Source organism: Falco punctatus (assembly GCF_963210335.1).
Source record: "Falco punctatus genome assembly, chromosome: 6".
Classification (NCBI taxonomy): domain Eukaryota; kingdom Metazoa; phylum Chordata; class Aves; order Falconiformes; family Falconidae; genus Falco; species Falco punctatus.
The window spans coordinates 76,258,357-76,275,341 of record NC_137585.1 but is presented as its reverse complement, the minus strand read 5'-3'; the positions used below and the strand labels follow the sequence as shown (position 1 = coordinate 76,275,341).

Below are 16,985 nucleotides of genomic sequence, written 5' to 3'. Positions count from 1 at the left end.
TTTTTAGTTTAAATATGGGTTTTGTGTTTCTGTTATGATCTTGCTTTGAAAGCTGTAGCTGTTTCACCCTTCTGTCTAGTCCTTTCCTGAGAAGAATGGAGGCTTACTTGTAATAAGTGCAGATTGACAAGTTTTCTTTAAGGGCAACCTTTGTTCTTTTCACTTGGCCAAAGCAATTTCTTTGCGAGAGATTTATTTGCTGAAGAAGTGGTTTTGCCCAGATTTTTCCATATCGATCTTGGAAATCAAAGAAACGGGAAAGCTGACAACAGTCAAGTCAGTAAAGCGTGTTATCAAAAAGTGCCATATCTTTCTTGTTTGTGTTCACTGACCAGCCTTGTCAATTACATTTTTTCTTGTTTCTCCTTTTTTAGTATCTCTGAAGTTAATTTCCACTCTTGCACCTGAACTGTAGTAAACTTGTGCACAAAAAGCATGACCTTCTATGGTTTTTGAAGCAGGGACCATGACGGTGTTTCAATCTCTGTTATTAAGTATTTTTGCTAAAAATTGGTGAATCAGGAGACCTTAGGGTTGTTGCTACATGTATCATCGGATAGCAGTTAGCCCTTCATCAGGCGCTAAGGTGAATTTCAGAAACAGCTGCATCTCAAAGCCCAACAAAGTAAATGCTTTTCGGGGGTGGGGTGGGTGGGTGTTGTTCAAGTTGAATGTTTTCATGAGTCATGTGGACTGTGAAAATAGAATTAGTTTTATCAGATTTATAATGAGATTCAGAGTAGACTACAGAAAAGTCTTCTGGAGTGATTTGACTAAGGACTGCTAGACAGCAAAAGGGTTGCAAACAAAGAGATGGTCATTGAGCTGCTTATGTGCACTACTAGTACAGGTGCTAGCCTATACACTGCACTGCTGGTACAGGTTGCTAGCATATACTACAGCTAAAGATAAAGTCACAGGTTGTGGCAGCCTGGAATGCTAACAGACTGATAAAGCAATGAAACAGTAATTGACAGCGCTGCTGTTAGTTATGTGAAAATTTAAGAGCTTTGCAGTAGATGGAGAGAATAATTTGAAGCTGGTTTTGAAAGGTAGTCTTTAAAACAACAAAGTACAGCAATCTATATAAAGTCTTCATTTTATCATTTTAACAGAAACCAGGATTAAAAGCTAACTGAAAATTAGTCCTGAATTTCTTATGTTTCTTTGTGCTTGCGTAGAAATAGGGCACCTGCAGACTTGCTTTGAAACACTTTTGATATAACTTAAATACACCATATGGACATCCCAGCATAACCTTTAAAATGCACGAATGCAGTATGTTGTGATCCATCACTAAAATGCCATATAATGTCAGGCTTGATCACTTTCCCTTCCAAAAGGTCTCTGTTACCACTGCAGCCTTCTTTTCAAAGGCATGATAAAAAGATTACTTTGCTGTCTCTAAGTATGTGTGATATGTATAATTGAATGAACTACTTTTTTTTTTTTCTAATCTAGCACATGATGTAAAGGAAACTTAAAGCCCTGTCTAATATTAAGCTCTTCAGAAGTCAGTCAAGAAAAGCCAGTTACTGAGATTGTCTTGACGTGGCTGAGTACTGAGGTCCACAAATACTAAGAACAAGATTTTAAACATGATAATGAGAAGATAATTCCTTCATTTGAGATATTTTTTCCCCTTTTTCATTGACCATGCTTGTAAGGTATACTTAGTAATAAGGTATATTTCTGAAGGCAGTGGAAAAATTCAACAGGCGAGAAATTTTTTTCAGATATTTTGAGAAATAGCACTTAACTATTTTTAAAGAATATTATATATGTACCTCTCCACTAGTTTTATACATCATTTACATGTCATCCTTCATGTCTGTCTTTGTGTTTTTAATTTTTTTTTTTTACACATTCATTTGTAACATCTTGTTTACTGTATTTCTGTCCTTGTCTTGCCTTCACTTTTTCAGCTGAGATCCAAACCCACTTGATACTCTGGACAGTCCTTCCTTTCTTAAGGCTACTTTAAAACTGTGCCTTTTTAAATGATGTTTCCCTGCAGCCTTTTCCCTTTGTCGTTTAGCTCCTGCACCTTGAGCTGTCTTTGTATTTCATTGATTTAGTTCCTGCTTGTCATTCTGCCAACTTGTGTACCATCCAAATTTTAAAATGGAGCAGATAAAAGGTGAAAATTCAGATGGATTTTATGCATGGATACATTTTAAAAATGAAGTGGCAATCATTTAAACTTGTCTGGAAAGAGAAATGAAACATCTGTCTTTTTCATTAGATGATTGAGGATAGGAGTAGGATGGTGGCCTGAAGTCATATTAAAAACTAATTTTTACTGCCTCTTTTCATCAGTCCCTGATCAGATCAGAAAAAAAAAGTCACACATGTCACCAAAAAAATATTCTTGTGTTGTTTTTTGGCTTGGCACCGCTTGCAACACAATGAAGCAAGAAGTAAGGCAAGTATAATTTTAAGGCTTCTAGTAAGAAGGATTGCTAGTAATACTGGAGGTGTAGTAAAGAAGCAGACCCAGACTAGTGTACTACCATATGTAACGTGTCTGTCCTTTGTTCACAGTTTTGATTCTCTTTGCTATAGAAGTGGCATAAAATAACTGACATACAATATTTTCTCATCTGTTGTTTACAGCATCATGGGAAAATTAGGAAGACCAACTTTATGAAGAAACAGGAAAAGGTATGTATTTTACCTTTCTAAGCTGAGCTTGGCAACAAATATTTTTTTCTGCTGTACTGCTGGATGTATACTTTATTTTACCTCATTGTTTACTTTAGATACAACAGAATTGCATAAATAACAATTATTATTGTATTTGTTTCGTACATTACAAATTTCTGTATGATACACACATTTTTATTTCACTGAAAGGTAAATGTAGCACGAATTTGTTTCCTAAAGCTATATTTTTGTGTATAACAAAAAGTGCTTAAAAAAGGTAGTTGAAGGACATAATATAGGGAAGAGCCAGATATCGGAATTTCTGTCAAAGATATTAGAGTAATAGGTGGTTAGTAGTTTTGAAAGTCAAGTCACTTTAATTCCCAGTGATGCAGTGAGGTATAACACCTTAAGTTTGTGTGTTGAGGCTTGGAAACTTTGCACTTCTGTCTGTTGTTAAGGATTCCGTCAGACTATTAACTGACCTTTTCATGATTATAAATAGCTAAACTTAATTGATTTCAGTGGAGCTATACCAGTTTTTACTGACAGAGGCTTGATATGCTAGGAAAAATAAATACCTGTATGTATATTTATAACTAATGTAAAAAGACAATTCAAATTTTAACATTTGTAACTTGACTTATTTTTAAACAAATCTATAAATAATGAGCAGTGCAGACAGCACTGAATTCCTACTGAAATAATAGTTATATCCTTTTCTTCTCTAAACTACAGGCAGTATAAATAATATGAGAAAAAATTTAATATGATATGTTGCCTAATAATCCTTGGCTTCTGATCCTGCCTATAGCCTTTTCCCTAATTTTTCTCCTGCCCTTGCAAGAAGAGAGTCCTTGGCTGTCCAAAGACTTTTTCCTAGTTCTCTTATTTCTGTAGGAGCACATTTTTTGCATGTGAAAGTGTAAGTGAGCATACTTTTAGTTCAGCAGTATGAAGTGTTTCACTTTTAGGTAGATATTTATGCGAATTTAAGAATTCTGAAGTCTCTGAATGCATGTGCCCTGTACATGTAGACCTCATGTGTTTTGTCCCTGGCACATGAACTCACAAGAACTTCCAGAGCATTTAATGATTTTCAGGACTGCTATGTTCTTGAAATAGCTCCACATCTTAATTAGTTGATAAATATTTTTCAGGAGAAGGAATAATTATTTTATGTTATACCAAAATCATCTTCTTTCTTTGCATCCTCTGCAGGAAAGGTGTTTTTTTATTTTTTGTTGGCAATAGATTTCCAACTTGGATAATGAGATGGGAACAGCTAGGAACATAAAAGGAATGGGAAAATAGAGATTTGATGAAGAAATTCTGAGGTCATGATCACCTTAACTGTACTGTAGAGCTTGTTCTCTTGTGTCATTGTTTATGTTAGATGGGCTTGTATCTGAGATTGCTACTTAGTGTTCAGAAGTGCCCACATTAACGATAAATTGGTTTTCATTTTATTATTGTTCCTGCAGCAAACTAAATGCTACTGACTAGGTACAAAACCAGAACAGATGGAGATACTAAGGAAAGAACTGTAAATGAGGGTAACTCAAATGTAATGTAAACAAAATTAACGGTCAAAAAGATGAGTAAGATTTCAGTTACTTCTTTGATTAGATTAATTCTAGTTTTGTAGACTTTATATTACCCTGCAACCTAAGCACTGAACTATTATACTGAAAGTATGATTGTACTTGTGTGCAGCTAAAGAAGCTTGGTTTATTGTTCAGCTGTAATAACTTGCATGATCAGAAAGAACTTATAAGAATGCAAATGAAGATAATTACAACTTCGTAATCCTGGTAAATATAGTTAACAGAAAATATCTCTTGAATTGACAGTGTCACAAAACTTTGATTGTGTGACATAAACAGGAGTGTGTCTTAGGGATTAATGAATAGGAAAGGAACTTTGTGGCACTTCAAGTAACTTTGCTTCTAGTTACAGAGCACCAATTCTCTGCTTATGGTGTCACTTCAGGGGTAAGGACCCTTTTTGCTATAAGTATTGATGCCAGAAACTGAAAGTGCTGAACTGAAGGTTCATAGCAGAGTCTGGTTTTGACAGTTTTTGAGGCAGGGTAGCTGTGATAGTAGGGAACAGGACTCAGTGCCTGGGAGGATCTTCCAGACCTATCTATGTTCCTTTTCCTATACTGTAACCTTTATAAATATTGGTACAGATACACAATCACCCAGATGTAAACTTTGTATATTTTGGTACTATGATTCTATAGTGAGGGAAACTGAAATACAGGGGTAAAGGATTACTCTTCTGGTTTCAGCTGGGATGGAGTTAATTTTCTTCTCAGTAGCTGGTGCAGTGCTGTGTTTTGAGTTTGGTGTGAAAATAATGTTGATAACATCTTTTTAGTTGTTGCTAGGTAATGTTTATATTAAGTCAAGGACTTCAGTTTCTCAGGCCTTGCCAGCAAGCAGACTGAAGAGGCACAATCAACTGGGAGGGGACACAGCCAGGTCAGCTCACCTAAACTAGGCAAAGGGATATTCCATACCATAGAGATGTTGGGTGTATCCACTAGGAGGGTAGGCCAGGGCTAGCTGATGGCTGCTTAGGGACTGGCTGGGCATCGGTCACCAGGTGGTGAGCAATTGTACTGGGAGTCACTTGTTTGATTTTTTTTCCCCTTCCCTTTGGATTTTATTCCTCTCCCCTTCTTGCTCCTTTACACTATTATTATATTAGATCTTATTTATTTTATATCAATTATTAAATTGCTCTTATCTCAATCCACAAGTTGTACATTTTTCTTGATTTTCCTCCCCATCCCGTTGCAGAGTGGTGGTGTGTGGCATGAGTGAGTGGCTGTGTGGTACTTAGTTTCTGGCTAGGGTTAAACTGTGATGATTACATTATGTAGTGTTATAAATAAAGGCTGATTTGCTTCAGTTGGTGTGTCAGTATACCTTCCCTCAGAGAAGCTTGTCTAAAGACCAATTTACAGATCAGATTCACGTAACTCCAAGTGGGTACCTGCATCTAAGCTAGCATCTTTTTATAGCAGAGCTAGTCAATGCAGTCATTGGAGTGTAGGGTGTGATTAGTCTCATACTAAAGTAGGTTATACGTTCAGTTAGATGAATTGCACCATAAATTGTATTGATTAGACTTTTTACTGGCTATAATGGGAACTTAGAAAACTAGTTTGGCTGTACATACCTACTTGGCAGGAAGCTAACGTTAGATGAAATAAACCCTTAAAAGTTTAGATACAGCCAGGCTAAAAATCTTTTGATTCTTAACTCTGTTCAGTCCAGAGGCTGTGGGTTTTTTATTAGAAAAATAAATCTTGTGAATGAGGGAAAATACTGTCCTTATTCTATTAGTTGCTTTGTTGCTGATAACAGCACAATTTGCTGGGTTTCTTCGCATGGTTGCCCTGGAACAGTGTTTTTCCAGTTTAGTGACAAGTGAGAGATCTTCCTGGTGAAGCTACTTTTGCAGGAGTATGATTTTTCAGATGTCAGCCTGTCGGAAGATCAAATGTGTTGGTGTGATTATTTTTTTTAATTGGAAAAAAGTTTGTCTAGTATATCTGCTTCAACTTCAGTCTAGGTTTTGTTTTGTATCAGAATTCCTAGCTTACAACTTAAGATGCTTTATTTGTATGGCAACCAGGGAAGTTCAGAAATGCTTTGAGCTAAAAAAGTGAGAAGTGTAGTTTTGTCTTTTAAGCGTGTGCTAAAAAGGTTGAAAATTCAGCCAACTGATGCTAAGGACTTTCTCCCTTCTGTGCAGGTAATTTAGTTTGTGTTAAGCTTTTACCTTTTAAAGAATGCTTTTGGTTCTCATTCTTGTTTGTGAAATTCTGGAATGCCTATACATGGTTTGCAGTTGTGGGATGATGAAAGACTTAGGCCAGTTGAACAGTGGGAACATGAAACTCTTGACACAGTAAGGAAAAGCACAAGCACAGATAGTGGCAACTGAGGAAAAGTTTTTTGAACCATTAGGCAAGCGTATTGCCAAGGGGGAAAGATGATAGAGGGTGGTAGAGGACAGACAGAATTAATTAGATGGCTACAAAACTTTTTGAAGACAGTTTCTAAATGTGAAAGGTGTCTTTGTTTTTAACTGAGCTGAGGGATCCCTTGGATTTTATAAATACTGTTCTATACAGTATTATGCCTTAGCTCCTTGCAGAAGACTTGTAAAATTGTTATTCTATACTATGTTCTGTTTGGAGGACTTTCTAAGCGATTCCTGTTCTTCCAGGAATTTATTTCTCTCAAAGAAATAAAAATGAAGTGCTTCTTCAAGAAATTATACTTTCTTAGAATTAACTCTTCTGGCTTTTCCAAACGATAGCATTTCTCTCAAATAATTTGAAAGTTCAAACCAGTATTCTGTCTAAGCAGGGAGCTGGTAATATTAAGAGCAAGAAACCTGTGAAGCAACTTTATGCTAAACACAGCTTCAAAAAGCAAACATGCTAATTATGCTTGCTAGCTGCTTGGAGTGCGCAGTTTTTAATTACTGTGTGTTTGACTTCCCTGTTGATAATAAAGAGTATGTTTCACATAACTGGCACGTTTAGAAGCAGAAGGGCAGGGAATTGTACAGTTCATAACTTACACCATACCTGCATTCTAACTGAGAGTGCTGTGCTGAAGTTTTGACTACGTTTCCATTATTTTTCACATTTATTTCTTTGTTAGCCAAGAGGTAGCTTTGGGGACACTTCCTAGATTTGAAAATCTAGAATATGTATTGGAAATACCTTTTTGTTTTGCTGAAGAAATGAGTGGTTGTGTTTTATTGATGACTAACAGCACAGAGTTGCTGGTGGGTTATTTGAGAGATGTTCTTTCCCAGAAGCATTTTGAAACAAAGTTTATTTTGAAATTCCTCTTTAATCTTGGCTGCTGTGCTAGTAAGAATAAATCAATGTACACTGCAAAAAAGGAAACTGGATGTCAAAGTAGAGAGAATGAAATACAACCTTAAAAGGAAACAAGTATTTTCCTTGTCAGAACTTTTGACAGTCTGGGTCATAAATAAATCTCTGTAGTCCTAACAATGCTTCCTGAGTTGTAATACTGCCCAGCTCTGCCTTATGAAATGTTCTCCTTTTTGTAAAATTGGTTATTTTAAAAATATTTAACAACGAAAAATCAGGAACTCCTATTTCTCTTCATTCAACTGAATTCGTGTTACTACATACAATAACCTGAAATGCCCAAGATGTCCATCAGTGTCAGCTGAGGTGTGAAGATGAAGAGGGTGGTGTAAAAGAAGGATAAGGGACAGAATAGCTTTGTAAATGCAAAGTGGGGTAAATATGCTGTGTTCTGATAACGCGGTTTGTCTGTAGCTGCTAGGTAGCTCTTAATACAGCAGCTCTTACCAGCAAAGGAGCTGACTTTGTGCTCAGCCAGCTGAACTCTCTATTTTAGCCAGCTGAACTTGTGGGAGGCAGATTCATGCTGGGCCTTCACACTCAACGCTCTTTGGGCTGCATCTTGAATACACAGTCCAGTGTTGCCCCCTTCCAGTACAAGGCACACATCAATAAACTGGAACAAGTTCAGCAAAGAGGTATCAGAATGGTCAGAGGCTGGAGCACTTGCCCTGCAAGGAGAGGCAGAGGGAACTACAGTTGTTCAAGCTGGAGAAGGGAGGCCTAAAAGTAGCCTGTCCTGTATATGCAGAGATCATAAAGACTATATGATACAATGGTGGATAGTGAGAAACAATGAGTGTAATTATACTGGGTAGAAGGAAAACGTTTTTCCTTCTGAGGACAGCCATGCAGTGACATGGGTTCTCTAGCAGAATCACCTAGAGCAGGTTGCTCAGGACCATGTCTAGCTGGGTTTTGAATATTTGTAATGATGGAGACTCCACAACCTTGTCTTGGGCAGTAAGTTGTAGTGCCCTCAGGTAAAAAAGCTTTTTTTCCTGTGTTTAGATACAATTTCCTGCATGTGCCCGTTGCCAAATTATTCTACTCGTCTTCTAGACCATAAGGCTGTTTTTTCAGTAGTTTAGTATGACGTTTAAGATAAGAAACTCTTGTTATGACTTTGCATTTCTGTGAGAGGAAGAGAAAAGGCTTTGGCTAAAGTGATTCAAAGAAAGTGGGTACATTGATACTTTAGCAGAATCTTCTCCTTTTATGTTTTTTTCAAATGCAAATGCCAGTAAAATCTTCAGTCTTCAGTAAGCAAAACGGTTGATGGTTTTATAGATTCATAAAAAGTATAGTTCTGTTGTGGGCAGTTCTGTGTAGGTGTTAGTGTATTATAGACAGACTGTAGATAATATAATTATTCTAAACCTTTTAAAATTTTTCACTAGCTAGAAATTCTGTGTGCTTTTAAGAAGCCTAACTTGTCTTGCTGTTGAGAAACTGAAGAAAACTGTGTATCTTGAGAATGCCATAAAATATAGTCTGTCTTCTTTAATCTTTAGAATGGGCAAAGTAACTAAATATGACAAGTAAATTTATAAACGTAGTGACAGGAAAGTTGGCATCAGATCCTCTGTTATAGCTCAAAAATGTTCTGATTTCTTGTGCAGTTTGAACTCTTGCCATGTTAAATAGAGGTCTATGTCTGTATCTTTATCTTGATCAATAAGCATGTGTTCAGTGTTCTCCATAATATGTAAGTAGGCTGTATGAAAGACTACTGTGAATTATGGTGCCTCCCCAGAGGCTAAAAAGATGTGAGAATAACACCCGGTGGTGCTCCACGGAAGATCTATTGGATTGACAAGTCTTGTTTCTGTTGCAGACCAGCAATCACCTCCTTGGGCCAAAGCCATTTCCCCTGGACAGATTGTTAGCAATATTGTACAGTATTGTGGACAACAGAGTTCCTCCAACTGCAAATATATTTTCCCAGGTGGGTGTGTGCTTACTTTCTTTATTTCCTTTTTACTGCCTGGAATTTTTGAAAAGGTTTTACATTGGTTTTTGTGAGTCGTCGTTCTAATTAAATGTAATGAGAAAACAACCACAACAGTAATTGGAATTGAAGGCTCAGAGTAGTATTTATCTGCATTACTAACTATGAATTCAAGACTTCATCTGGGTAATGGTCTGAAACCTTCTAATAGCAAACTTTCTTCTGATCCCAGGCTGTGATCTGCGCTGATTAGGTCCTTGGCTTCTCATTGAAGCCTGTTAGCCTGCTTGCGTTTCAAGTGAAGTGTGTAAATGTTCGCTGTCCTATGGCCAAACTTAGTTCCTTTGTAACATGTTACAACAATGTAGTGGTGAAGAAAGAGCAGAGGGAAGAATAAGGTGCTATTTGCAGGTGAAAGGTGTGTGTTTGTGAGACATGTATCTGTAGGGATAATGTTTTTCCATGGACCAGCTTTTAACAGCCTTACAGAGGAGAGCGGGTATCCTGTTTCGCTAGATGGCAGCATAACTATAGAGTTGAGTGGAATTAAGTAAATCTGGAGTTTTCCCTAGCGCTCTGAGTTTGTCAAGTGTAAATACCTATTCTGTATAAGTAAAGATGGCTTTCTGTTGTCAATGTGATTCTTAGATCTTTCATCTCCACCTCAGAAGATCTCAGTTTCTGTCCTGCTTTCCAGTTGTGCTTATCTTGCAGAAATGTTTTCTACCTTTCCTTGTTAGGTCTCAAATTTAACCAAGGATTATTTGAATCTGATGTCTGTGTCTGTGTAAAGTTAGGAAACGTATGCTCAAGATACTTAATTTTGCTACGGCTTTAATCATTACTGTTCAGTGTTCACACAAATGTTTGGCAAAATTAGTTTCCCAACTTTGTATAATAACTAACCATAAATATACATACTGTAAAATCAGGCAATAGAGAAGCTAGAGGATTGTAGTACTGGTTTATTCAGTGCTATGTGAATATCTTAATAGTGATGAGGACCAAGGTGCTTTACAGATGCTGTAGGGAACTCACACCTTCACATGATGTTTTCTCTCAAGCTCCTTTAAAGGTTATTATATGATCTGGGGCATGAGAAATTATTAGACAACAACCTCCAAAATCTGTTAATACAAGCATTTACTTTTTTTGTAATTAGATGAGTGATTTTTCAGTCTACAGTCTGTACCCCTTGGGAGGTCAGTGGATTAGCTCTCAGAGGTGTTCAGGAAGTGGCTGAAAAAAACAGGTTTAGATGTTTATGCATCCTCTGCTTGTTTCTTGCCTATCTTGTCATCTGGCACCTCAGTAATTCACTGTGCTTTCAGAAGGAACCCTAACTCTGTTAGTATTTCAAAGCTATGTGAAATTTCCTATGGGTGAGTGCCATATGAAGGGACACCAGAGATTGTTGAAGCAGGCGGTTTCTGACAGACTGGATGATGGCTGCAGCCTTGTAGCTACTTGTAGCAACTTTGGAGTACAAAGAATACAGGGACCTTAGTGTTCATTAAAATGCATACATTTGGCTGGCTATATCTATTCACTTTTTGGGGGGCCGGTGTCAGATGTAGCACGAGGTAATTGCTTTTTTATGAGCATTGTGTTGGTTCTTTAATTCATGGTACTGTGAAGTCTGTTGATCAGGTCTGTTCGTCAAGGTATCGCTCACGCCTCTTTCCTTACAGGACACTGGTTCTGTGTTTTGTTCTGGTTTGTGCATTTTTTGATTTAAGACATGAAGTGTTGAAGCTGAAACTCAGGGTACTGAGGCAAAAGGCGAGTGTCTCGTTTAATGATGTTAGTTTATCAATGATTGATCTAGGTTTAGTTCAGTAAGGAATGGAGTCATGTTGAGCCTTAAGGAAATTCAGAAGAAAGTAAGACACAATTCATGTTCAGATTGGTTTCACTTGTGCTGTAAACCTACTGATGGTTCACCATGTAGGTACTTCTTGTTTCAAGCCTTTCTCTCTCTCTCTCATCAATGCCTTTCTGTCTTTCTCTCCCTGCCCCTGGCTTTGGCTCTGTGGTGCACTCATGTGCACTCTGCTTTTCTTTCTTTCTTCAAGTGTTACAAGACTCTGTCACTATGATCTTTAAACTACATTTCATTTTTGAGATGGAAAGAGGGCAACCTTTAAGGCATAAAATGAAAGAACAGGCAAGAAGCAAAACAATGGATTGTCCAACTGCAACTATGAAATTTACAGTTTTACCTGAATTTTGACAATCTCCAGGAGCAAATTTCAGCTCAATTTACTCAAGTAATGTGAAAAGGAATGATTATGACAAAACTGGGAGCACTACGTAGTAAAACTTTGTGTGTAGGATTCACTGTATAGTCTCTTTATTTTTGGCTATCAAAACTATCTTGGTATACTTAAGTTGTGAATATCTTGTATAACAGAGTTTTACAGTGTATTCTCAAAATGTCTATGTCTGCGTATTTGACATGCACTCCAGATGAGAGAACAAATGTCATTATTTCAATGCACAGTTAAGTAGAACTGAAGACAGAGTTTGTACATGGAGTGTCGTTCTTCCTGACACTAAATTGCAGAATGAAACAAGTTTTTCACTCTTAATTTATAGTGTACACTAGATGGCAGTGTTATCAAAGAATAGCTGTGTGCAGATTAAGCTATAAAGATATATATATTTAAAAGAAAGATGTAAAAAGATTGTATTAAACGTTAACCAGGTTAGGAGGGGCAAAGAAATAGAAAATAAATCTGTTTATACAGAAATAAAATGTCATAAATTATTTTAAAGTATTTTTAATTATGAAAACGATTTTTGCATTCAATTTAATTAAAAAATCTTGAAGTGTTTAATGTAAACTAACATAAAATACAACAGAATTTGAAGTAGACTTCGTAAGTAGTTTAATCTAGGCGTAATATGTAATTGCAATTTTTTCTTCTTGAATAGTTTAAAACAATTTATATTCCACTGATTTTTGCCACTAGTTATTCTGTAAATGTATTTTTTTGAATCGGGTAAATATGTAGGAGCTGGGTTATCCTTAGCAGTATTGATGACATTTACGTATTACTGTTAGATACCACAAGCTTTTATTTTCTTGTTTGTGTGTACAGCATGGAAATCATTCTTGAATTGTGCAGAAGTTTAACATGTTCTAAATCAAATATTTGGCTTCTTAACTAATTCAACATTAATTTTATGTGCTCTTTAATTTGTAAACTGAAAGGCTGTACATGAACCAAATACTTATTAATTCTCCCCATGTACTGTCAGAAAATAGCATGCCTTGGCTTTAAAGTTGATCAACAATCTCAGTCAAGATTCAAGAAGGACCAGCAGCTGCTTTAAGATCTGTCATGCTGCTGATTTTGTGATATTTCTTATTGCTTCTTGTTTCTTTGCATAATTTCTATTCACATGAAAATTCTGGTTATTAGCTTTTCAAAAGCAGATTTTTTTTATGCTAATAAGCAGCAAAATTTCAATTTTCTGTTTAATGCTAGGGTTTATTGAAAATGTTTCAATTTCACTAAATAGAATTTCAACTTAAAATTTGAATCTTAATCTAACTTTTGCCTTTTAATGTTAATTAGTCCTTAAAATGGTCTCATAGGTTTTTTTAAACAAAAAGTTAACATGTTCCTTTCAGAAGCATGATCTTTGCGATTGATAAGAGACTAAGTTTTTTTGTGCTCTGACTTCTTGGTGTAATTGGGTTATATGAGAAAGAAATGGGCTCATTCACTTTGTTTTTCCTTGCTAAGTAGTACAGGGCAGTAGCATCAGGGATAAAAAAAACAAATGTAAATTTCCATTTCTGCAAATGAAAATTTTTTCAGTTATCCCATTAAAGTTGAAATTTCTCTTGGTTTTGCGTGATTTTTTAAAACAAAATTTTCATACACCTAGTGAGAATTGTTTGAGAGGAAGTTAAAGTAAGATTTTAATTTTTTTTTATTTTGTTTTAGACTACTGATTTCAGTACATATGTAGATATAGGTCTGTATTCACTTGGGAAATTTTCAGTGCTTTTTTTCGTGCAGAACATTCACTGTTTTTCTTAGTAGTTCTAATTTGTCATGATGCTGTTTTTTAACACGTTGTGTGTTACTGTAACATGTCACTGAATTTGTTTGAATTTATTTGCTTGGTTTTTAAACTAGGAGATAACAGAGGTTAAAACACTATGGATTTCTGCAGCTGTTTCGGAGCACGAGATCTTTAAATGTTTTTCTTCAGATGCACTTTTGTGTAATAATTTAACAGGTTGGAGATGATATTGCCACCACTACTGGGCAGTTACGTTCTGTGCAGAACTCGTGCAGTCGATGGCCTGGTTAATACATGGCTAGGCTGAGCATGTGGCTGAAGTATTTTTAAAAGATAAAACTATTTTTAATGGTGAAAAAATGCAAATGTACTTTCACACAATGCTAAAGAGTGCAGCTCTGGGGTATGCAGTCTGCATCCTACCACAGCAGATAAATCATAGGCTCTCCTTACCTAGGCACAGCAGTTGATGTCTTTTCAGGCTTAGGGAGCAACCAGGAGTATGATTTGTGTGTACACATGGACCCACTGTGCAGAATATGAAATGTGCATTGTGCCCAAGTGCAAATCGTACAGAATGGAGGGATACAAAGAAACTTTATAATGCCTATCTCAAGTGCATTTGGGAAAGGTTCTGAGATTTTACTAGTTCTGATTTGTAGAAGAGTAGTATTTCATTTCAGGTTTCCCACATTTAGAAATACAACATTATTCTTTTTATAAAAATGTGGCTTAGTATAGGACATGAGTGAATTTATGCATGAAATATCATGCAAGAATTATCAGCACCAATTTAAATTAAGTCAGCTCATTTTACATTGAAGGGGACAAGGGCTGTTAATTTCATATCACAACCAGCGAGCAAGCAGATGTTGTTACAGTTAGGGTTTACAAGCCAAAATTAACCAATACTTTTTCCTTTACCAAAATGTTTTTTTCAATTACTTCTTCAAATCATTTCAGTTCTCCTAACCATTTTTCATTTTTAGATGTTTTAACTTGCTTCTGCTTTCTTGTGTAATATGCTTTTCATAAAAAGGCTTGACTTAGATATACTTGTAGTTTTGAGTTATGATATTATATATTTTAGGTAAAATGGAATCAAACCCTTTGTCTTGCATGCTATTGGTATTTTATTCCAGTTAATATATCCCTGAATGTTTGGAAAGACATCTGTGCGGAGAGGCGTGATAACTCCTCAGAATACACTAATAGCTGAAAGTTACTGAGTAGGTAACTGATCAGTAACTTCAGTTCTGGTTGCATTTTCGCTCTAATGCATTAGACTGTTAGGTCAAAGTTTGGTGTCTACATTCAGAGTCGGGTTTGGTTTTACTGTTACTCACGTTCAGTGAATATATTTGGATAGCTGTATAGATATTCTTTTCTGATTATAGTGCATTTGGAAACAGAGAATTCTACAGAGGTTGTATGGTGACACATCAGGTATCTTACACATCATAGTCTACATTTGGTTTATTAGATATTTCTTATCTGTTTGATAGGATCTAAGAAAAGCACCAGAATTTCCCTACAAGTACTACAAATTCCTAAAACTAATGTGGTTATAAATGTGTAAGAGTTTGGAATGAAGGTTAGCTATTTAGAATTTTTCCAGTCTGGCAAAATGATAAACAGTGTTGCAAACTGTTGGCTACAGAGCAAAAGCTTTTTATCTGAAGTTAGAAAAAGCCTGAAGATACAAGATTTAGCATAGTGTGTTAAGTGCCAATATGATATGGTTCTGTTAGAAATACACAAAACCACTGATGTATAGCATGCTTCCAGCTGGAGAGAGCCAGAGGAATGTTATTTAATTAAAGGGGAGGGGGGGGCGGCTTTTGGAGCAGGTTTGGTTTTTTTCTTGCTTTCTTGTCTGCATTACATGGATGGGTGAAGGAATACCTAGTATTATATATGTAAACTAGAACAGTATGTGGCAATTTACCTGCAAGATTTCTATGTCCCTGTTATGTTAGAAGCATAGTTTATATCTTGCTTTAGAGATGAGAATTTGGTATTTAAACTACCTTTTTTTTTTTTTTTTTTTTGTAAATTGCCAGCTATGGTAAAATTCTGATTAAGAGATTGGAAAGGTGTCTGGTTGGGTTTGCTTTTATTATGGTGTAGCCTTTCTGGATACCAGATATCTACACCACGATTGTAGTGCTGTGGTAGTGCATTATGTTAGATCCCCTTGATGCAGCAACTTTGAAAAAGTCATCTATGAGAGTTAACTGCGTCAACAGGTTTTTTACAAATGGAAAACGCTGTAATTGCTTCTACAAGCTCAGATTGTGTTAGTGTTTGAAAATGATAGGTTTTCCATTCTACACTTGACAACTCTTGGCAGAATGAGAGTTACTCATTTTTGCTAGATCAGCTGTTCCTGTATTGTGTTCCAGCTTTCCTTGTTGTTGCAGGGACTGCTCATAGGAACATTTTATATCTGGCCAGACTAGAGTGTTTAATAGAATAATCTCTATTGAAAAGTGAGCAGGTAGGTGAGCTTCCAGAGGAAAAGATCTTGTTAAAAATGTGTCTCATGCTATGCTGTTCCCTAAGAGGCCTTATTAGAAAACAGAATGAAGATGAGTGGGAGACTTTTATGTTAGAGTGTGTGAAAAATACAGAGTAGGCGCTTGTACTGGTTATATGTCTGTAAGTAAGTTGGTTTTGTCATTAGGCTTTTTGAAAACAAGCAAAACGCTGGAAAAATGAAAGTTCCTGCTGATTCTGCTTCTTCTCTGAAACCACTTTCCTTTGCTTCCCTTTTACTGTGAAAGTTCTTAAGTGTTGTGCTTGTCTTTTTTCTGGATAACCAGGTAGTGTCACTGCTAAAATTTTGCCTGAAATAATTCAGAATTTTGTAGCAAATATTAGCTGTGTAAGTGTGTGGGTCACCTTCTTGGTAGAATACATTTCTGTCCTTTTCTCAGATGAGTTTAGCATTCAGAACTTCATGATGGAAGTTTATGTTGTGGTGAGATTTCCTGTTTTCTTGTTGAAAGATTTACTTCGAGAAAAAAAAATGGAACTAGGTGTTAAAAGGTCATCTTTTTTCTTTTTTTTTTTTTTTTTTTTTTCTTCTTCTTTTTTTTTTTCTTCTTCATGAGAAGTATTAAGATTTATGGTATACCTCTCTATCTAGTCTGTCAGAAGACCTTTGCTTCATAGCCTTCCAGTGACAGGAATGATTGAATATAAACTGTAGGCTCTGGGGTTATCTCATTCTCATTACTGGTCCAAATAAACTTCCCCTTTTCTTTCAGTGTGAGTGGAGATATGTAGACACATCTTGCCAGCACAGAATATTTGTTAGTCTTATATAAATGTTGTATGTAACATATTATTTTATATATCTATATATATAGTTTGTATATGCAGGTTTACTGTACAAACAGGTTTGTAATG

General features: G+C 36.0%; 1 protein-coding gene across 4 annotated transcripts in view; it reads left to right on the top strand.

The window, feature by feature from the left end:
* ORC5 (origin recognition complex subunit 5) overlaps positions 1–16,985 on the top strand; it is an 81,396-nt gene that overhangs the window by 24,974 nt on the left and 39,437 nt on the right. For all 4 annotated transcript variants that reach the window (XM_080391990.1, XM_080391989.1, XM_080391987.1 and 1 more), the window contains exons 12-13: positions 2,617–2,664; positions 9,417–9,527. In XM_080391990.1, the coding sequence (XP_080248116.1) occupies positions 2,617–2,664; positions 9,417–9,527 (159 nt within the window). The remainder of the gene's footprint in view (positions 1–2,616; positions 2,665–9,416; positions 9,528–16,985) is intronic.